This window comes from Schistocerca piceifrons, chromosome 11 (genome assembly GCF_021461385.2).
Source record: "Schistocerca piceifrons isolate TAMUIC-IGC-003096 chromosome 11, iqSchPice1.1, whole genome shotgun sequence".
In the NCBI taxonomy this organism is placed as follows: Eukaryota; Metazoa; Arthropoda; class Insecta; order Orthoptera; family Acrididae; genus Schistocerca; species Schistocerca piceifrons.
Window position 1 is genome coordinate 95,070,240 of NC_060148.1, and position 23,883 is coordinate 95,094,122.

The window sequence follows — 23,883 nt, forward strand, 5'->3', positions numbered from 1 at the left end:
AGAGGAGCATTTGACTATCTCATCAATAAATTAAAGACGTATGTTTTTTACACGATCAAGAACTTTTAACAGCCAATATAGGCAGAAGATTGACTGACTACGTAAATAAATAAATTGATACCAGTGAGAATCAGTGAACTGTGGTATAGCAGTAGTGTTACAGGCAGTAATTAGGGTTACCCTAAGGTCCTAGGTTCAATCCCAGTTACTTTCTTCTGTTTTAAGTGACTTCTTATATTTTAACTGACTCAGTTACAGTTCTGTGTACTAAGTTTTATGTGTACTGTTTACACTGCCCTGTTAAGTATATGTTAAAGGTCTTGCCAAAGTACTTGATCTCTAAGTGTATACACACCTACCCCAGTGTATCACACACATTAAATTCCTAATAAATGTCAATGAACCATGAAATTTTACAGGTGTTTGACGTTGCGAACGTAATTCATCAGCAGTCAGTGTTAAGGCCAAGCGTTTCAATTAATCCAAATGGTCTGTAAAAGCAAAGCATGCAAAATTTTGAAAAGAAAGTGAAAAGTTTTCTGAAATGATTTTTCTAAAAGTATGAAACAAAAAATATTGGGAAAACGTTTGGTGCACCTCATTTTCTGCTCATGATTTCAAGCATCCTTCAAAGGCACGTAGAACATTTCTCTGATATACTTATTTCTTTTACATGAAACATTTCATAAAATATTAAGAACCGGTTTCTTTCATTTTTTTTATTTTCAAGTTTCATTCAAAAAGCATGATCTTACTGGCTTCTCGTTTGCCTTTATAATGTCTTGTGTTCTCAAAAATCCTAACTTTATACTTAATTTGAAGGAAGCCTTTTAGACATTTAAATACCACACCCATCTATCTTTTTATGTGCAAAATAGCTAGGCCTTGAACAGATGAAATTTTTGACATTTCATTTACATAGCTTGGCAGCAGCTTTTTGTGAAATATTTCAATTTTTCCTCAACTCATTAAGTTTTCATTAATTACCCTGATTACTTTCAAGCAGTTAAACATTTTCATGCAAAACTAGACCCCACGCTGGTCACTTTGATACCTTGTTTAACTGTTTCTTTCTCTTTGTTTGGCTAAGAAAATTTGGACAAAACCTCATGGTGTAATTTATAGGGAGTATTGTTTCTGCTCTGCTCATGCGTTTAAAAAGATGTATGGAGTGTTAATCATACGATAAAATAGTCCTTTCTGTGTGCTGTCATTTCCAAAAATTGTCTCTTACATGTCTTGAATGAATGGTTTACGAGATGAGACAATTTTTACGACCACTTGATTCCCGAAGCACAAGAAAGGTTTGGTCATGCCACGAGCAGCCCGTTAGCGCATATAACAACCAATGTCTCAAGAATGAAAAGATATATCATTCTGGTCTCAATTTTAAATACTGTTTAGATATATTGGTTACATTTCATACGCAATGATGTATGGTCTTAACTGAACTATACAGAAAGTCTACGCAATGTGATTTTACCTCTGCAAATTCTTAAAAATTTCGTGCCACCATGTACTCAATTTTGTGCAGCACAGTGACTATGGCGAATAATGAAAATAAATTCAGACCTTTATCTAGTAAAGATGTCAAACTATAAGATGTGGAAGAATCAAATTTTTTCACTGAATACTTTTCTTAAAATCGAATGATAAGTATTTCATAGCTGCCACCATGTCCGCTCCACTGCTTTGCTGAGAAGGCATGTGGCTGTCATGTGTGCTGCAGCGACAAGATTCAAAAACTTTTGAATTCAAACTTCCACAGTTGCAGCGGAAGACGGGCAGCGACACAGATGTTGCTCTCGTAGGCCACCTCCGTAACTACACCTGCTTTGTATTTTGTCACCTGAAGCTGTCGCTTTCTTCTGTCACTTACGAAGGACGCGGCCTTAGTCCTAAATTTTCAGGCACATGGCGTGCAAAGAGATTGATGGTGTGAATAGTGAAATTTATTAAGTTACATGCAATATTCCACTGCCATTTGCATTAGCTTTCGACAGAGTTGAATGGAAAGTATGTGCCCCTTATATATTACTGCCAAGTATGTTGGTTAAGTTGAGGTGTATGTCTGGAACAATTTTTCGATTTAAAATGTGCTGGATAACATGCTTGTCCTCCCTATCAAAAAGTCCTCAATCCAGTCAAAAATTTCGCTTGATATCCCCCCATATGGTCATACTTGAGAACCGTAAGCATAAGTGTAGTACTGAGTCAAATGCTTTTCAGAAATCAAGAAATACAGCAGTACAGCATCTACCAGGTTGCCTTGATCCGAAGCTTTCAGTATGTCATGTGAGGAAAGTGCATTTTGGGTTTCATGTGATCAGTATCCGTGCTGGTTGGCATTGAGAATGTCATTTTGCTCAAGATACCTCATTATGCTTGAGCTCAGAATGTGTTCCAAGATTCTGCAACAAATCTGTCAAGGATATTGGACAGTAATTTTGTGAATCACTACTTCTACCGTTCTTGCAGACGAGTGTGACCTTGTGCTTTTTTTGTGATAGGGATTGACAATAGATTATAGTGAGAACAGGGGCTAACTTAGCTGCAAATTCAATATAGAATCTGACAGGGATTTCATCAGGGCCCGGAGCTTTGTTCAGTTGTAACGATTTCAGCAGTTTCTCAACACCAGTGACACTAATACTAATTTCATTCATCTTTTTAGTGGTACAAGCATTACATTGGGACAGTTCTCATGGGTTTTCCTTTGTAAAGAAACATTTGGAATGAAGTATTTCAGATTTTGCTTTACTACCCTCAAGTTCAGTTCCTGCTCATTCGTGAGTGACTAGATACTATCTTTGGTGCCACTAACAGCCTTTACATCCAACCAGAATTTCTTTGAGTTTTGTGGAAGATCATCTGATAGTATTCTGCTACAGTAGTCAGTGGAGGCTTCACACATTACTCTCTTGACAGCTAAACACATTTCATTCAACATCTCTGTCTATAGCCCATGCTTTGTTTTACACCTATTATGCAATAATATCTGTTCCTTTAGAAGTTTCTTCACAGTAACCATATACCATGGGGGGTACCTCCCATTATGAGTCGGTTATGGCAGCTTTTGAAATTCTTATTGGTCCTGGATACTGTTAGACAAGTAAACTGGAACTGGGACTGTGCACTACGAAACATTTTAACCATTTAGTACTAATAAATGCCGTAGTTCATTTAATTTACACTGGTCTGAAAATATTTTCAATATTGAACTGTTATTAATGTGTAAATATGTTTTAGATCTATAATGAATTTTACTAGTGACGAAGTTATGCAAAATTTTAGCAAATGCACGAAAAGCATGTGAACACACTGCGAGTTATGGCCTGGAACCAAAAAGCCACACAGTTTCATCTGCAATAAATGCGGCAGTTGAAAAAGTCAGAGGTAAACTACAGTTTGCTATTTTATGAGGCCAGTGACAGTATTCGCAAGATATGCTCCATTACTTGTGCACAATACGCTGCCCACTACACATCTGCAATTAGTTCCAGTGCAGGCATTGCAGAAATGAACATGTCCTACAGAAATTGTTCTTTAGGCACACTGTAGGTCAATCCCATGAACGGTGCTTGAAGTAAAGCTCGAGCTGGTGCAAAACATGGCCATTAACATTAAAATCCCCTAAATGGGATGTTTCATTTCAGCCTGGAAACTGTAAGCCACTAAATTGCTGAACAGGTGTCAAGTCGGTCATAAGCAGTAAGCAACAGCAGCAGCACACACATAAAAGAAGGTTATAATTATGCATACTATCAGAGCCTGTGGCAGCTCTTTGCAGCAGTAGGCTGAAGATGAAGGAAGAGGGGTGAAGGAAAAAGACTGGAGGGGTCAAGGAAAAAGGGTAGATTTCGGAGAAGTCACCCAGAACAGCATGTCTGGGGAGACTTACCAGGTTATCAAGTTATATTATATTGTCAAAAATTGATTGTTCTCATTATTATATAAGCAGTATAAATGTACTCGTAGTTGTGTTCAAATTGAAGTTTGAGTTCACAGTAACTAGATTGGCACAATACTATAATCTACATATACGTAGGTACTTCGCAAGTCACCATATGGTGCATGGCGAATGGTATCCGGTAACCTGTACCATGTGTAATGGTGTGTTTCTCGTATAGTATGAGAACTGGTTTCCCAGGTATGGTGCACACTTAATTTAAAGCAGCTGATAAGCCGAGGAGTTTATCCATCTAACAACAAACCATCAGTTTTCTTCATAAGTAGAGAGGGGTTGAATTGTGTGGGGAAGGAGACCAGACAGCGAGGTCATTGGTCTCGTCGGATTAGGGAAGGACGGGGAAAGAAGTCGGCCCTGCCCTTTCAAAGGAACTATCCTGGCATTTGCCTGGAGCAATTTAGGGAAATCACGGAAAACCTAAATCAGGATGGCCGGATGTGGGATTGAACCGTTTTCCTCCCAAATGCCCTTAGTAGAGGATTGGTAGCTGAATACCCAAATGTAAATTTCCTAAGCAGTACGATGCAATTCTCAAACACTCTTTATAACTGCCTTTAAAGATCAAATTTCCGACCACTGTTAATTACATAACTTTTGACACATTGTCAGACTCGCTCGTTGATGAATGCAGAATGTGAAAGTTTGGCAGTCTACAGCTGCTGGTTTGAATATCTCGCGTAGCAATTCTTTTCTGTTTTAATAGTTTTCAGACAATTGGATGATAAGTATTTCATTCTGAGCAGAACACTGCCTCTTGGCACAGGCACCAGCATTTGGCGAGCAGTACAGTTGCAACAAAAGCTGTCTGAGTATGGAGTGCAGAGAGTACGTCCATGACAGCAAAAGGCTTAGTAAATATTGAATCTTAAAAAAATTGTGCTGCTAGTGGCATTCAAACTAACACAATTACCATACTGTTTGAGAATTGTAGATGCGTACAACAAAAAGATTTTCACACTTAAAGCTTTGGCCAGTGGCCTTTGTCAACAACAACAACAAAGCGCACACACCCACACACACACACACACACACACACACACACACACACACACACACACACACACACACACACCTCTGGAGTCTCAGGCAACTGAAACCACTGCCTGAGGCTGCAGAGAGAGAGAGAGAGAGTGTGTGCGTGTGTGTGTGTGTGTGTGTGTGTGTGTGTGTGTGTTGACAAAGGCCATTGGCCGAAAGCTATAAGTGTGAAAATCTTTTTGTTGTGCCTATCTGCGACTCAACATCTGCGCTATTTGGTGAGTAGTAACTTTCCTTCTCAGAATATTGTTACATTCCAACCTGGATTTTCCATTGTCTAATACTGTTGCAGACCATACTCAGCTACTGATGATTATTTTAATAGATTGTAAATAAACTGCCTGACGAAAAAAGTGAAGCCCCCAATACGTGAGGGAGATACAGATCACGGGTTGAGAGGGTATGTAATGTTGTTTCAGTGCTTACAAAATTGAGTCAAATTTACAAAGAACTTGTCAGTATAAGTCAAATTATCAGTGTGACATTGCACCTTCTCTGGTCCGGGTGCACTCACTGATGCAGTTAGCAAGGATGCTAAAAAGGCATTGTATCATTCCATAAACAAGTTGACCTCCAATTGTTGTAACTGATCCTCAATATCTTGGGTACTAGCACGAGGCGGTCCCAAACTCGTTTTGTCAGAGACAGACCTGGGTACCTTGCTGGCCACAGTAGTACCTTGACATCAAGTATGTAGTTCATAGAAACACTTGCCATGTGTGGACAAGCTCTGCCCTGTTGAAAACTGGTACCACAATACTTTTGCACGCGAGGTGACACGTGAGGATGCAGGATGGCTGTAACATACCAGTGTTCTGTCAGTTTCCTGAACAACTACTGGCCATGCCCTGAAGTTGTATCTAACAGCTCCCTCACAGTGGTGTCAGGACTCGCACTGCCATACCTCTCCAAAATGTTGTATGAATGGATTTCTCCCCAGATAGCTGCCATACTCGCTGACGGTGGTCATCTGTGGTAGTGCCAGACCGCAAGCAATCGCCGGACACAGTACGATGCCATTTATTGGCAGTCGGTGCTTCCCGGTCAAGGTGACACTTCGAACACAGCCATTTGTGTTGTGACTGCGGATGAGTATTTCCTAGTGCTGCTGCCGCTAGTCTCCAACCACTGGTGTGGGATGACACAGAATGTAGCTGGGAGCACACTCCTTATTCTCACGTGTCAGGTACCGAGCGAGGTGATACAGCGGTTAGCACGCTGGACTCACATTTGGGAGGATGACTGTTCAAATCCGTGTTCAGCCATCCAGATTTAGGTTTTTCATGATTTCCCTAGATTGCTCCAGGCAAATGCCAGGATGGTTCCTTTGAAAGGGGACGGCGAATTTCCTCCCCTATCCGTGACAGAATCCGTGTTTGTTCTCTGTCTCTGGTGACCTCATTGTCGACAAGACGGTAAGTCCAGTCTTCCTTCAGACCGCAAGTACACAGATGGAGTAGTAACAGTGTTCTCGGTGGGCAATAAAGTGATCTTCCCTTATAGTGGTCAGACGTGGTCGACCAGAAACTTTGACGATGAGAAGGCTTACATTCATGTTCCCATGCAGTCCGACTGTCACATTCGAATGCCCCATAAATCTGGATCTGCAGCTCATGATCTAGTGTCTAGCATTCCTGACTCTGGATGGCAGTTATATTCCTGACCACCTCGAGGATTTTGTCCGCCCGGGGACTGTGTGTTTGTGTTGTCCTCATCATTTCGTAATCATTCAGAAAAAGTGGCGGGATTGGACAGTGAAAAGATTGGAAATTTGTACGGGTGCTAATAACTGTGCAGTTGAGTGCCCCACAAACTAAATATCACTACCTTCACCATAAATATGGATATTGCGCAATTCAGCTTGCCCGATGGAAGAACCACAAAGATGTCTTTTACCGAGTGGGGTAACACGGTGGTTAGCACACTGGACTCTCATTTGGGAGGACAGTCATTCAAACTTGTGTCCGGACTTCCCGATTTACATTTTACATGTTTTTCCTAAATTTCTTAAGGTAAATGGCGGGGTGGTCCCTTCGAAAGGGCACAAGACACTTTCCTTCTCCATCTTTCCCTAACGTTACCTGGAGCTCTGTCTCCAATGGCCTCATTGTCAACAAGACGTTAAACGCTAATCTCCTCCTCCTCCTCCTCCCCCCCCCCCCCCTCCTCCTCCTCCTCCAAAGAGGCCTCTTTCAAAATTTGTCAGTTGCTGATAACTCTGTCTCAGTTCAGTATGCGGCATCTCTGTGCCCTTAGAGTGATCACTTGACATGTGACACCGTTTACAGCCCTTACCTCTCTCACCGGTCCTCGTAACGACCCTAAACACGAACAGCGCTAGTGCACTCTGGTGGCGGTCCTTCCTGTCACTGGTAGCTGAACTCTAATTAAATACCCGCTGATAGTGGATACGTGTAAGAATTTACATTAACATCATACGCAGTCTTTTGTCAGGCAGTATATTTTGCACTTAAAAATTCTTGGAAATCTTCGAATCTGCGAAGACAATTGTGTAGAGTTTGTTTGAAAACTACGTTGTCTTGCTTGAGGGAACGGATGTCCGAGCAATAATCTTTAAATCGTATAAGTCTGAAGGAAATTAAGAGTGACAGTTAGTAAGATCCTCTTGTAAGTTGTGCTCCCTGCTCTACCACGCGGCTCATGCCCCCCCCCCCCCCCCCCCACACACCCCCAAGGAAGGGACTAATCAATTCTACTTCCGTGGGTGTGATATCGTCCTTTGTGGATATCCATAAGTCTCTGTACATATGTTGGTAGCAGTTCTTCATTTCTGGTGGTTTTGTTTGCAATCTTCCATCCGAATGCCTTACCCAAAGTGAGTTATATTATGATGATGATGATGATGATGATGATGTGTGGTTTGTGGGGCGCTCAACTGCACAGTTATCAGCGCCCATACAAATTCCCAACCTTTGCTCACCCCAGTCTCACTACTTTCATGAATGATGATGAAATGGTATCCCACCAAATTTACATCTCAAGGGGAAACAATGTTTAAAATTTTGTTTTGTAGTAATAGTGAAATGCTTATGTCTACTTATTAACCCATTAGCGCCAGAATTAATTTTTTCGTGATTTATTTAAAAAAATTGCGTTATTATGTCTGTAAAAGGCATAAATTATACAACAGAGTTGTTTCGACGAAAGTAATTACCGCCATTAGCGAGATATTTGATTTTGCCATATGGCAACGCTAGGCGCTTTCACTACCTAAATTTATGTGGATTACAACTTCAACTAAAATAAGTAGGTTATTGAAATTTCTTATTACATATACAAGTTTTGTGCAAATTTATTATTCAGTCTTCATCATACAATTGATACTTTATAGCACAGTACAATTAATAATCAAAAATCAAATCTTGAACTCAGCATTATTGTACATGAAATGGAATAAAACAGTCAATACACAATCCCACATTACACTTTGAACACATTGTTCTCACAATAGATTTACATTCCTTGTGTGCACACCTTTTCTTCTTCTTTCCTTCTGTGTGCTGGACGAAGTGGTCAGTCTTATCAGACCTAATTGAATCTGATATGCGGCTGTTGGAACATGCCCTCGATGCTGGTGGTCTCCCGGCTCCTTTTGGTAAAGCTTGGTGTCTTTGCAAGTATACTGTTGCTACTTCTCTCTTGAAATCAAGCTAAGAAATAGTTTGGTTTCTTGCTTTATTATACAAAATCCAACTGTTTTGTATGGCGACATCTAACGTCCGTGTAAAGAGACCATTTCTTGCTTCTTATTGCAATGCGATAGTATGCTAGATTCTGATCCATCTGATCAGTACCTCTCATATATGTATTATATTTGGCTACCAGTTTTGGTCTGGGAATCATTATATTTCGCTTTTTTAGTTGCGAGAATCTCTTGACTTGGCCAACCTCTTGTGCACCACGTGAAGAAGAGATCATTGTGACAACTGAGTTGTCCAGCCACCGCACATACAATAATCCATCATTCTTCTCTATTGCTGTCTCAAAATATCCCCGATCTTTCTTGGAAAATAATTTTTTGTTTTCCGTGGACATTCCTTAGGAATTCTGTTTTCTCTGATGGTACCAATGGCAGAGTATCCACAGTATTTGAGAAATGAAAATAGAGATGCCCCTGTAAATAGATTGTCCATGTAGACGTTGTAGCAAAGTTTTCACTTCAGGAATTTCATCCAGTAAAACAAGTAAGGGACTTGCCGCCTTGCCAAACAGCTGCTCATAGACTGTCTTTCCCTTAGGACCTTTTCCCTGATACAGTTCATAATTCACCAAATATCCGACTTTAGTATTTAGGCTCCAAATTTTATAGCCGAATCTAATTGGCTTACCACGATTGAATTGTTTTCATCCATGGGGGCCGTAGTACTTCACCATACATTCATCATATGACAGGTGTTCTTCAGGTACAAAATTCTCAATGCAGCGCTTCTTCAGCATCTCCATAACTGGACGAATTTTCCATGCCTTGTCATTTGATCTTAGTGTTATCTGCACAGTGCAGAATTCTACATATTTGTAGAAATCTGTCTCTTCTCATAGACTGGGACACAGTCAAGTTTTTCGTGTCATCTTTTGAGTCCCAATAATTTCTTTTAGATGGTAACTTATTGTAGCCACCAACATACAAAATGGAGACGAAATACCGTATTTCGTCTGCTGTAATTTTTGGGTCCTGACAATTAAGAAATAGTGCATAACGCTTTGTTTCTTTCACTAAATGCTCAATAAATTCCTGGTCAATGAAAAGTTCAAATATGTCAATGATCGACATGTTTTCATACCTTGAGTAGTCAGGTTTTGGAAATGTAGAGGTAATTTGACTGTCAAAGTCAGCTCCTTTCTCCCACCGCCTCCCACACGTATCTTTGTCAGAAACCCAGTTCATGATATTGTCCGATAATAAGGTAGATCTTACCTCAGATACAGATGGCTCTGGTATATTTGGACGTTGTGTAGCTGTTTCAGGTACAATTGGATCTTGTGCAGTACGCATTGATGGTGCCGGCGGATTACAGTGCTCATAATCAACACTGATCCTTTCGTTATTTGGCATCCTTATTTCAGCATTAACTCGTAGTTGACGAGAGGACAGGTTGTCTAATAATCTGTAAAAATAAGTAATGAAATAGCAAATCATAATAAAGTCGGCATCAGTATACAAACAATTACAAACCAATGCTAGGCATACTTACCTGCCAACATGTTCATTTCCCGAATCTTCATCTGTGTGTACATTCGGATCTGGGGGCTCAACAAATACAACACCTTCAATATCGTCATTATAAAAAATCTCCAGCACCTCAGCAAGCGAGAAACCTCTTCGAAAACAAAAAAGAGAAAATTTGTCCTTTTACTGAGTACAAGCACCTAGCATTGCCGTATGGCAACACTGACGTTCAGATGGCCCAAATGAACATAATTTATTTCACAGCAAGCAGTAACCTCCAAAGAATATATTTTTGAGTATATAAAGCACAGCCATACTAAAAAGCAAATTATATATCGTAAGTTACTGTGTAAAACATACTTGCTCGAACTTATACTCCATTTTTCTTCGTCATTCAGCAAATGATGACTTCCAACACTGCTTACACTGCAGAATTTAAATGTATTGTTAAAACTGTTGCATGCTAGTGATCTTTACAGTCTTGTGGAACGGAATCCAGTGTTGCCAACACTCTCACTTCGTTGATGTCATGCAATCAACGATTTTAAGTGTTACAAACGTTGCCATATGACAACACACGGCACTAATGGGTTAATGTGAATATAGAAGCTGTATCCGTGACGAATAAGGTCTGTCTTAACTGTCACACAGCATATCAACCAACACGGATCCAAAAAAGTCGCTCATTTGATACTACCTGATGCTTTTCTCACGTGACATCCTGAAAGCCGTGGATTGAGGCAATCACATAGCTGCAGTATTTCTTGACTTCCAGATGGCATTTGACAAAATTTGTGACTCGATTGATGGTTTCTCGGTAGGGAGAATGTAGTAGTTTGTCTTGGATGTAGAGATGTCTGTGGAAGAAGTAACTTTTGATGTGTCTCACTAACCTCAAATATTTTGCAAGTGATGCAGGTATCTATTTAAAAAAAAAATTAGACACCTCAAAATATAATGTCTATGTTTGGTGAAATTTGCACTTTTTATGATTAGATGTACACGTTAAAAAAGTTGTTACATTATGCCTGAATATGAAGCCTTAATTCTATGAAATAACTTTCTGGTGATTGGTGACCTTTGTCACTGGAATCTTTGCTTTTTCGTAAACCTCCATTATTTTTTTTGCAAATTGGTCTTTGCTTGCTTTTTGTTTTGCATCTATTTAAGTAATCAAAAGAGAGAGTTTCTATTTAGAAGCAGCACCATTCTCCCATCAATGAACAGAGTACTTCTCTGATGTAAGGTGTTTCCTGACATAATTTTTCTTTTCCCAACCAATTCAATAATTATGAAATCTGCAGAATATTAATTTCTACTTTTTGTGGGCATTTGTAGCTGTGCGACCCACACTTGACAGTGCTACATATAAAACCGACAAGCCAATTAGTGCAGTAGTAACCGAACATAACTTTTATTTGAAAGTTAGACTATGAATCTTGACTCATTTGAAATATGTAGAAAGCTCTTGTTTTGCATTTGCTATTGCACATAGTGTGAACACTATAAACTGGCAGGTGGTCACAAGTAGAAACAAACTATGAGGGAAAATCAGAAAGTAATGCTCACTAATTTTAGTACCAAAAAGTTTAATAGGTAACAAAAACATGAACTTGCATCTTTTACCAACTTTTTTACATAGTCACCGATGTTCTCATGCCATTTCTCCTGTTGTGATAGCAGTTTCAATATGCACGGTCAATAGAAATTCCTTTGGTTGGAGTATAGCCATCTGCGGACTGCCCATTTCACTTCCGTACTGTCGGAAGCGTTGGCTGCCTAGGAATTTCTTCATGGGGTCCAACAGATGAATCGGATGGTGGAAGGTCCAGGCTATATGGTGGATGCTGGAGCACCTCCCACCAAAATTTGACAGTTTTCTCACGTAAAGGAGCAACAGCAAGGGGGCAAGCATTGTCACACAGAAATTTGACACTGTCAACATTAATGTTGTGCAGTTTGTCACAGAACGTACGGCACAACTTAACCAAAAGTTTTAATGTAGGCTGCAGCATTTCACAATGGTCCCGTGTTCAGTAAAGTCCATCAATAACACACCGTGCATAACATCATGCGTACCCCAAAACAATGTCACAAGCTCTTTCCTACTAGATTGAATCACTTTGAATTTATTTTATACTGGGGAACAATTATGTTTCCACTCCATAGAGGCCTGCTCCGTTTTAGGCCTGTGGTGGTATGTGCATAACTCACCACCAGTGACAATTCCTCTCAGAAAGTCACACACTTCTACAGTGTAACACGTTAAGTGATCTGAGCATATCCTTACTTGCTGGCCCTTGTGGCTATCTGTCAGGTTGTCCGACACTCAGCGAACACCAACCTTACAAAATTTCAACGTGTCGCGAACAGTATTGCACACCACACCATAGATATCGTCGAATTGCTGTGGTAAGGTTTGCAGTTGCACATGCTGGTCACTCAAAATTGCTGCTTCAGTGACTCCAACATTCTGTGGGGTTGCAGCTGTTACCGGCTGGCTGGAGCATGGCGAATCACTGTGGTCCATATGGCCCTCTTGGAAGAATGCACACACCACCTGGACATATACAGTTCTCCACATACGTGCCACCCATGTCCTGTAATTCCACTCAGTTTATACCCTTAGCCCACAAATATCAATCTACACTTTGCTGCCCTTTACAAGTTGACAATAGTAATGTGCGTGCTATGTTTGTTTCTTAGTTCAGACTTCTCTTGCGAGAGTCAAGAAAATACCACTTATTGTACGAACTTCAAGCTGTTCCATCAAGCAATTTCAACATTCCAGCTGCAATACCAGAGTAGAAACTTTCCAGTCCTCCCTCGTATAATTATGACAACCAGAGAGGAGAAGAGTGGTCCCAGCCAGCCTTCACCCGTGTTCTGCATTTCTACGAAAGCAGCATTGACACGGGCCTGCTGAGATCACCGATACCCTCTGGAATGTGAGGGTTGTAATGAGAATCCTGATGAGAAAAGAAAACAACTAGTAATGCACAACACAAAACATTCAGTAGTATCTACTGTGCTGTTACTTGCTGAGGTTGGGTGTTCTGTACATGAGATAGTTCAGACTCAACGTCTATTGGTATCTGGTACAGCCACACTTCAAAACACCTACAACTGCAATGTTAAATGTGGCCACGTTATACCAGTTTTTGAGCTTTATCTAGTAGACAGACATATGCATTTCTTTCTTCTAAGATGCCAGATCACTTGGTTAAGTAGTATGTTTGACCACTTGGTATGTATTTTATACAGATAATTCAACCACTCAGAGCTAGTGTGGCACCGGAGCATCGAGTGCACTGATATGTCATTTGTACACTTTTTATTTTGCAGACCCCTTCTTACGCATATTATCTTTCCAAATTGGACATTGCCAAAATGATATGGAACATAAAGTACCTTGGCACGTATTGCAGAAGTATGGTTTACCACAGAAGATTTTAAACATCACCAAAGCTCGGTATGAAAGCTGTTAATGTGTGCTCCACAAGGGAAATCTCACAGATCCAATAGAATAACAACCGAAGTCCAGCAGGGTTGTATTTTGTCACCAATGCTCTTCCTACGTGTCCTCAACTCAGTTAAGAGGAGAGTCATAGCCAGCAGTAGACGAGGAATCCAGTGCGGGATCTGTGAACATTTGGAGGATTTGGATTTCGCAGATGACGTAGGTTTACTAGCTCAGAGGCTGACAGATATGGAAGCAAAATTACACACACTTGAAGAAGAAGCAGAGTGCTGGGCTCAAGATAAATGTAGGTAAAACAAAGGAAATAAGGATAAATTCTTGGAATGTGAAAGTGCCACTGCGTGTAGGGCAGCAGCAAGTCGAGATTGTCAATTTATTCTTTTATGAGGGTAGCGTGGTGATATAAGACGGTGGAGCCAGAGATGATTGAAGAACAACATACAGGAGACAAATGGTGGCTTTGCACAACTGTGTCCAATACGGAGAAACGGAAACATCACCTGCAAAACTAAGATTTGTATTTTTAATGCAAATGTGAAGCCTGTACTTCTGTATGCCAGTGAAACTTGGAAGTGGGAAGTTTATACAAGAATGGGATCATGTAAAGAAAAAAACAGAGCATCAAAAGTGATCGAGAGAGCATCCGAGAGTGCCCCTGAGAGCATCCCAGAGTGTCCCTGAGAGCTAAAACACCAAGAACAGGACAACAAGAACTACTTCAAGGACCGATTACTTTTGTAGGTTGCAAGATTCAATTTTCTTGTACTACTACAGAGGTTGTTAGTGGCAATTCGTGGTTGATGGTTGCTATACTACGAGGAGGTGATTCACCACTTGGAGGTCTTGATAGCTATAACGAGAGAGAGATATAATATCTTTTTGTACGTTTGCTGTTGGAGTATTACCTAACAGGAATTATGGTACTTGTGTAGTGACTACAGGCAAGCCATTTTCACTGTACACAAGGAATAGGAGGAAGATCAATGCTAATGAAAAGTTAAATGTATGGTGCAAGATTAGTGGAGTGTTAACCAAGTATATTGTTGTACAAGGAGACATTACTTTGTATTATCATTCCTAATAAAGTAACCATCCTTATTTATCCTGTGAGATTTTTTTTTTTTTTAAATAAAAAACACTAAACATGTGCACTGAAGGGTGCGGGAGTTAAGACTCCTGGGGAGGTGGGTGGGTCTTATATCATGGCTGTGTGCGCCGCCATCTTGGCGGGTGACCTTGAAATAATTTCTCTCGCTCACTGCTAGGGTTCGGCGGATCGCTCTAACATCACTGTTACAGAGCTTCATAAATAGGTCCCTCCTGCACATAATGAATATCTGGTGGCCAGAAAAAATAATGAGGATCTCTGAAGACAAACGAACTAGCACCTACTGAAGAACAGATACATGATAGAAAGCGGAGATTGCTGGGGCACACACTGAGAAAACCAGATGGAGCAGTCGAAAAGAAGACATTGCAATGGAATCGCCAAGGAACGAGGGGAGAGGCAGACCTAGAGGTACATGGAAGAGGACGGTGGAAGGGGAAGTGAGGAGAGTTGGCAAGAGCTGGGCATAATTGAAGGGAAATGGCCGAAGGCAGAGATGGGTGGCAAGTTCTCCTGGATGCGCTATGCCCCCATAGGTGCCAAACGACTTAAGTAAGTCACATAAATGACTTGCGGTACCAGTAACCAAAAATTGGTTACATTTGCTATATTTATATGCAGAAAATAAAGCTGTTCCAAACTATCTCTTATGAAATAATTCGCCTGGTTACAGTCTGCTATGAATTATTATCTGTTATATAATTTTGCGTTTTGATGCATAATTCACCTCTACATTTGCATTTATCACAAAATGCAAATTTTTTGAGTCCCTGTTTGCAATGCACGGTCTGAAAGATGCTGCTCAAATATTCATTCAGATCTTGATAATATTTCAAAGTGATGCAAAGATTGGCATATTGATTTAAATGTTCAGAAGTATATCTCAAAACAGAGAAAAGCCACATTTTATGATAACACTATTGATAATATACTACTCACTGTAAAGGTGACAAGTGGAGTTGGAGACAAGCAAAACGAAAAGACTTGTACCATTAAGTTTTCTTAAAAACTCTTCATCAGAAAACACACACATGCATATAAAGTTTCATGTTGTCGTATCTCCTGAACAGTGTGCTGTACAATAATATAATTTTGCATATGCACTCACTAGTATGTGCAGATACTCTCTACAAAACTGTGTGGCGAATAGTCGGTAGTGAAGAATCAATAAATTAAAATGTTGTGCCTTGCTCTGAAGTATGGCTGCGTGGACAGTGAAAATGTAATAACTGATAAACTTTTTTCCTTTTGTCATTTTGTGGTTAGTCAGCAAGGAGTAGTTTCATGAAGGTTTGAAATTGTGAAGGTTTGGAATTGTATGTAAATCTTGTTTTAAGTCGCCGAGTGCTGTCAATGTCAAATACTTGACAAACGTAGTCCGGTTATTTGCACGCCATCAGCTACATTGCATCAAGATAAACACAGTTTCTAACCATAATATGCATCTTATTGTATCAAACTTTCACCATAGGGTATACTCCTTAATGAGTACATTATGACAGCATTTCAAATTTTTAACTTAAGGCAGTAAAATACTGCAGTCCAAACATTTGTTGCCCCTGGAAGCCATTACTTAAGCTGCTAGATTTTTAGTAATGTATACGCTCTTTCCATTTGTTCCTCTACTTCCCTGTTTCTTTTATCAGATTACATTTTTAATTTCCTGATAGCTTCATTTCTCTGTTATGTAACATGCAGCCAGGTAGTCCGTCCCGAAATCTCCCCTCTGCACCTCACCATATTTTAAGTTTCAAGCGTTCAGATTTGTGCAGCATTGGTACTGCTGTTACTTCAATGTAGTTTGAGGAATTTCTCTCTACTGCTGTTTGTAAATGCTGTTTGTGTGTCATAGATGCTGGAGGTTCTCCAGGGTGATGCTTCTAAATGGGGACAAACGACAGGAAACAGTCCCTGAGAGGATAAGGACACAAATATATACGGTTTTAAATGTGTTCAATGGCAGGTACACCCCAACTTGGAGGTGGAGATAAAAGGTCTATCACAGCGTTGGTTTCAGTCATTGAAAGAGTATGTGAGAACACACCGGGCGAGTGAAATGCTGTCGCTGTACTAGTGTTTTAGCTCCACTCTCGAGAGGGCAGTAATGTTGGTGGCCAGAGTGAGTAACAGTGAAACGATACCCTCCTGCCCAGTACCAGTGTGCGAGCATGTTGCTATCGTGGGAACGTTAGTGCCCTCTTGAATGTGAAACTAAAACACTAGTACAAGAACAACATACCTGGTTGCCTGGTATGTTCCCATATTGACATCTACACTATCAAAGATCTCTTAGCTCCACCTTCAAGTGGGTTTACCTTTCCTGGAATCCATTTCCACCCGTAAGCCTCTATGACCTTTTTAGCTTGTTACCCTCTCAGGGATTATGTACATGTGGTGTCTGTTCTTTCGGACATGTCCAAAAGAACAGACACCATTTTTTATCCCGCAGCTGTCCATATACATGATGAAATAAATTATAACATGAGCCGCAATTGGGCATTGAAATTAATTCATTGTTGACAAGTGAAAATTTGTGCCGGACTGGGTCTTGAACCCGGATTTCCTGTTTTACACGAGCAGTTGCATTAACCACTTTGGACATCTGAACACTCTCTCCGTCCGATCCAAACTCTTGCGCAGGCAATGAGTATGGCAAACAGGGGATGCTACATAGGTAGAGTGCACCAAGTTGTGAATTTGAGTGAGACGGAAAGCACGCTCAGATAGCCAGAGCAGTTACAGTGACCACTTGCACAGAGTTGGAAATCTGGGTTGTGATGTTACAAAATAAAAGTGATGTTGTTATTCAATTGAAAATTTGGAGTTTGAGATTTCACTTACTGTTTTGTCAATCACAATTGGCGTGACCATTGTCATAAAATATTGCATTATGAAATGTGAATAGTCTTTACTTGCAGTTTCTCGTGGCTTGAAGCAGTCACAGCTAGCGTGCTATTCATTAAGAAATTGCATTATTGTCTTTCTAATTACTTCACGATCGTAGGTACGATCATACCCGGTTGTGAAGTTATTGTTATGACAAAAAAATTTCCTAAGGGACCAGAAAGTTCTTAAGGGCGCAAAAACAACTGTAACATCACACACAAGGGAAATTAATTATTAAAGCTGATGCAAGAAGACGATAAAACAGTTTTCTTTTTATAAATGTAACACGCACATTGGACAGCTGATCTTGGTTTCTGTAATCTTAGCAAAATGCATAATTAAAATGGAAATAATACGGAGGAGATGATAGGAATGAGCACTGCTAAATGATTCAGTATTCCCAGAACAAATATTTATTATAACTAAAACATATATCGTACTTTAAGCTTAGTACTACAATGACAGTAGATTTTTATGTCCGTTTCATGTCCGTTGAGCGCTCTTTTATATAGCCATTGTCCTCTTGAGTCGCTTATGCGTCGTCACGATAAGTTATAACAGTTCTTCTTTTCACTCTTCACTCAAACATCGACGGAACACGTTTTTATTTATTTAGTAAAAAAAATAGATCAGACCGCCACAAATCTGCATCCATCTTACTTAAGAAAAACAGTACAAGTCTTCAGCGCTCAAGGCTTCATTTGTTCTCCAGCGAACAAAATAGTGAAGGATTGCATATCTATCCGTATTTTTCTTTTTATATTTCCACCCAAAGACGACGAATTACATTATTTAGGAAATTCCACTGTCACTATGCGACGCCTTATTATACATTAATCATTTCTTATAAACAAGTATTTGCCTTCTGGCTGAAAGTATTAACTATTTGCTGTTTTAATGGAGCCAAAAATAGCGAATATCACAGGGTTCAAGTCACAGTCCAGTATAAATTTTCACTTGTCGCCATTTAATTACTTTCAATGCCCAGCTGATGTCAGAATTCATTTCATTTCGTCTCATCTCTCAGTAATAGTCCCCATTTAACAAAATCGCCTGTATAGCTTTGTCTTCACATTATCATTTTAAGTGTAAGCAACATCACAGCCAATATAGTGGAATTCGTGAACTTGCTCTAATGCTTCATTATTAATGGCTGTTTTGGTTCTAACCGGGTCATATTCTGTAAGTGCCACAACTTCTGTTTTAGACATGGAGATATTTAAATTAACCTGTGCTGCACGATTTTCGTCGCAGTGGACAGTTTTTAATGGTCCCTTCTCTGGTGTCTTCAGTCAGTTGTGAGGTTGCAAACACGTGCAGGGCACAACACCAGTAGGGAGTGGACTTTCTACGAGGGCTATCCACAAAGTACATTACGTTTTGGAATTTAAAATAAATAAAGTATTGGAAATTTTTTTTATTATATACAGATGAAAGCCACACTTAAATACTACTTTTCTACATAGTTGCCATTTAAATTAAGGCACTTATCGTAGCGATGGACGAGCTTGGAAATTCCTTCGTCGTAAAATTCGGCCGCCTGCGCCTTCAACCACGTGGTTACCTCTTCTTGAAGCTGTGCGTCGTCATCAAAACGCTGCATAGCCAACCACTTGTTCATTGCTGGGAATAAGTGGAAGTCGCTCGGTGGCAGGTCGGGACTGTACGGCGGATGAGGAAACAACTCCCACTTAAAAGATTCGAGAACTTCACGAGTGGCATTTGCCGTGTGGACCCGGGTGTTGTCGTGAATCGGCAAGATCTTTGAGCCCAACTTTCCCCTGTGCTTGTTTTGTATTGCTCTTCTGAGGTTGTGCAGAGTTTGGCAATACCTTCGAGAGTTTATTGTAGTGCCTCTTTCCAGGAAATCCACAAAAATCACACCTTTTCTGTTCCAAAAGACAGTCGCCATCACCTTCCTTGCCGACATTGTCTGCACGCATTTCTTGGGTTTTGGGGGGAATTTGTGTGCCCCCGCTGCATTGACTGCAATTTTGTCTAGCAGTTCACATGCTTAACCCATGTTTCGTCACCAGTAACGATGCGATCGAGTAATGAGTTGCCATCTTTCTCGTAACCGTCCAAAAACGTTAACGCTGCAGCCATTCGCTGATTTTTGTGAATGTCTGTCAAGATTTATGGTATCCATCTTGCATAAAACTTGTGGTAACCGAACTTTTCGGTAATGATTTCATGCAACAAACTTCGTGAAATTTGCGGAAAACTCATAGAGAGTTCCGTTATTGTGAAATTACGGTTTTCACGGACGGCAGCATCGACTTTTTCGACAAGTTCGGCAGTCACTATGCTGGGTCTTCCACTTCGCTCTTCGTCGTGAATGTTAGTTCGGCCATTTTTAAATTTTATGACCCATTGACGCACTCCACCTTCAGTGATTGTTATTTATCCCCATACACTTCACAAAGCTGCCGATAGATTTCTATCGGTGTACAGTTTTTTGCAGTCAGGAACCTAATTACAGCACGCACTTCATACTTCGCGGCATTTTCAGTTAACGCTGACATTTCGAACTGTGACAGTAACTCGACGGAGTACAGCACGAACCTCTCACTAGCACGGCAGGATGCCGACTGAGCGGCGGAATGCCATGACACCAAGATGGCCGCGCTAGCCCCGCCCCTAACGGACACAAACGAAAACGTAATGTACTTTGTGAATAGCCCTCGTATATTTGCAAATTCAGGAGTGATTGAAAACGCAAAAAAAAGACCATTAAGACAAGTCCACTGAAGTGGACATTACATGCCACAGGGTTAATTTTAAAAGTTGGTAAAGCCCAGTCTGTAAATCATCTTCAGTTTCAGCTAAAATATTGAATAATAAATATTACAAATATAAAAATTACTTGTCATTCAGGTGCAAAAGAGCTCAGTATTACCGCCTCAGATTTGTGATACTGCAGTCATACCATTCCTTACCACCTTCTCCCGGACCACCTTCCTTTTCTGTGTTCAAAGTGTCACTCGAGATCTGGTCGAATAGGGACAGAGGCAGAACGGCATCGGACAGTGGGGGGTCTGGCCCGGTCGAGCGAGAAGCCGAAAACGGCGAAACAGAAGTGCGAAGAGATGCGCCGGACGGCAGGCAGAAGACGGCGCCCGCTCAGCACGGGAGGTCTGACTCGAAGATGTGGAGGGGCGTTACTGGCGGGAGCAGCAGGGGCCACACGGAACAGCCAGCTGCAGCCAGCGGGGAGGAGGCGGAGGCGGCGGTGGCAGTAGACGCGGCAGCAGCTCAGGGCCCGGTAAGGCAGATCTTCGTACTACTCTCTTCATTTACTTTTATTTCCACTATGAATCTTTCATTCTGCAGTGAAGTGTGCACCAGTTTGAAACTTCCTGACCGATTTAAACTGTGTTGCTGGGACGGAACTTGAACTGTGATCCTCACTTGTCATGGGCAGCACTCTTGCTGACTGAGTTACCAAGCTGTAACTCAGGGTTGTCACCCCCCCCTCCCACCCCATCCCTCTCTCTGAAATATTACTGTATCTCATTGCTACCTATCAGAACCCCTCGGAGAGCATTAAAGATAAACACCAGTCCTAATTGCCCAATTGTAAAGTGAACTGTTTCCAAATTACATACAAAAATAACCACTATTTCAGTATACATATAATTCGAAAACGATGCTTTGCTGATTAACATTGTTCTTATGTGAAAAACACAATATAAATATGAAATTAATACTGTAACTAATCGAAAGAAATGTAGCACATGGTCAGGATGTTCCAGTAAACCTATCATAAAATTACTACAGCAATTTTAATAGAACATATAAATAAAGCACGTTAATTGAATTTCCAATATATGTTAGCACTAAAATTCAGGCACTTTTTAATTTGTTATAAGCAAATTTAGAAATGTAATTGTTACCTGTAACATAATTGGTCAGAAAATGTTATATTAACTCGTAACTAAGTTGAAAATAGGTTCACCTTGTTTCAGCACTGAGATTGTAAATTTTTACCAATGTGTAGCTCATATTCGGTTTAACTTTTAATTGTGATTTTACATAAAATTGTAATTTTCATTGTAGGTAATTGTTAACAAAAGTATAAATAGAGGTCACGCAGGCGCCTTGGGGCACTCGTTTTTTGGCTAGTGTTGTGAGCAAATGTATTGTAGGCTCACTCGTAGGCTGATTGTTGTGAACTCTGTGTCGTTTGATGTCAACTTTGGGTACATGTGATGTAACTGGCTGCACAGCGACGAGACGTGAATCCAGGAATTTTACAAAACCCCGAGAACTAAACAACTCTCAATGTTGGTAGAATTAACGTGAAAACAACAGCGCATCGACTGGGCATTTCACACAAAAAACATTTGCAACGCAGAGGTGGGAAAATTTAACCATCTCATCTCCCTCCCCTCCCCCCCCTCTCTCTTTATTGGCCCCCCTCCATCTCCCACCTACTCCCACTCCATGTCTTTGGCAACCTCTTTATACCCCAGAATGAGATTTTCACTCTGCAGCGGAGTGTGTGCTGATATGAAACTTCCTGGCAGATTAAAACTGTGTGCCGGACCGAGACTCGAACTCAGCACCTTTGCCTATTGCGGGCAAGTGCTCTACCATCTGAGCTAACCAAGCACGACTCACGCCCCGTCCTCAAAGCTTTACTTCCGCCAGTACCTTGTCTCCTACTCTCCACACTTCACAGAAGCTCTCCTGCAAACCTTGCAGAACTAGCACTCCTGGAAGAACGGATATATCCTACTTTCCAAACTTCACAGAAGCTCTCCTGCAAACCTTGCAGAACTAGCACTCCTGGAAGAACGGATATATCTGTTCGTCCAGGAGTGCTAGTTCTGCAAGGTTTGCAGGAGAGCTTCTGTGAAGTGTGGAAAGTAGGAGACAAGGTACCGGCAGAAGTAAAGCTGTGAGGACAGGGCGTGAGTTGTGCTTGGGTAGCTCAGATGGTAGAGCACTTGCCCACAATAGGCAAAGGTCCCTAGTTGGAGTCTCGATCCGGCACATAGTTTTAATATGCCAGGAAGTTTCTCTTTATACCCGCTAGGATTACTCAGGTGGGGTAGGATTGAGGCACACAAGTCACTTAAGTGGTATCCGGTTGAGAGACCTGCACTAGGCCATCATAGCATGGGGAATCTTTTCTCCCTAAATTTGGGCCTCTTGTGGAAAAGATATAATAATTACTTATGATTTAAACATCCGCCTTTTCTAATTTTCCATTCAGCACAGTGTTGTTGTTTCCAAACTTCAGACTGCTTTAGTCTGTTGTTCTCTCTCTCTCTCTCTCTCTCTCTCTCTCTCTCTCTCTCTCTCTCTTTCTTTCTTTCCAGGAGATGAAAGTCTAAGGCATTCTTTCGCAACATTACCTATGTTTAGAATTTCATATTATTTAATCCTCATCTCTTTCAGGTCACTTCTGATTTCTTGGAGTCACTTTCCATAAGGACATTCTTTTGCAATTGACATGTTCAAAAATTCTCTTTTGTATCCTGTTTTCATTCATCTAAACCAAATGCCTGTGAAACATCAGTTTGTTTTCTCATTGTTACATTTAGTTGCTCAGTTTTCTTGTATAAATTTTCATTATTGCTTGTAAGTGTTCCTTCTCGTCTTACACTTACACCTCTGTACGTGACTCTGTATACAGTGTGTTTGCCCATTAAAGGTAGAAACGAAAGAGGCGAGTAGAGGGTATTGAAACAAACTATTGTAATAAACGTAGGTCCAGAAACCAACAGCTTCCTCAGTAAGACAAATACTCAAGTGTCCGTAATGCCAGTGTTCAAAAACACATAATGTCTATGTGTATGTTGATTTCAAAACAACACAAGCAAGGCATAAGTAAAGGGGTGATAAACTGCCCTTGTTTTATTTTATCATCATACTAGATACCCCCCCAGAGGGTCCACAACTCTTTTGTGGATACATACGTGGCAAGCACGGGACCCCGAGCTTGTGCGGCTCTTCCCTTTCTGGGCCTCATACCTTCCTTTTCCACATACTTCCCCATCCCCCATCGTCCTCCCCCCACTCACCTTCGCCTCTTCCCTTCCCCTTCTCCCCCTTATGGGAGTATGTTTCGTGCTTACATCCGGAGACAGACGCTTGTAACTGTAAGACATAGTCTCTCTTCTTTGCTTTCTATGCTGGAACGTCTCTGTCCTTCCTTTGTCCTTCTCTTTTCCTTGCCTCGTCTCTTTACCCTCTTCTCCACT

The 23,883-nt window shown here is 40.8% G+C and overlaps 1 protein-coding gene across 1 annotated transcript in view; it reads left to right on the forward strand.

Annotated features, from left to right (window-relative positions):
- The window catches only part of LOC124719745 (protein shuttle craft), a 258,849-nt gene that overhangs the window by 33,454 nt on the left and 201,512 nt on the right, over positions 1-23,883 (forward strand). Inside the window, exon 5 of the mRNA XM_047244946.1 lies at positions 20,675-20,936. Coding sequence (XP_047100902.1) covers positions 20,675-20,936 — 262 coding nt within the window. The remainder of the gene's footprint in view (positions 1-20,674; positions 20,937-23,883) is intronic.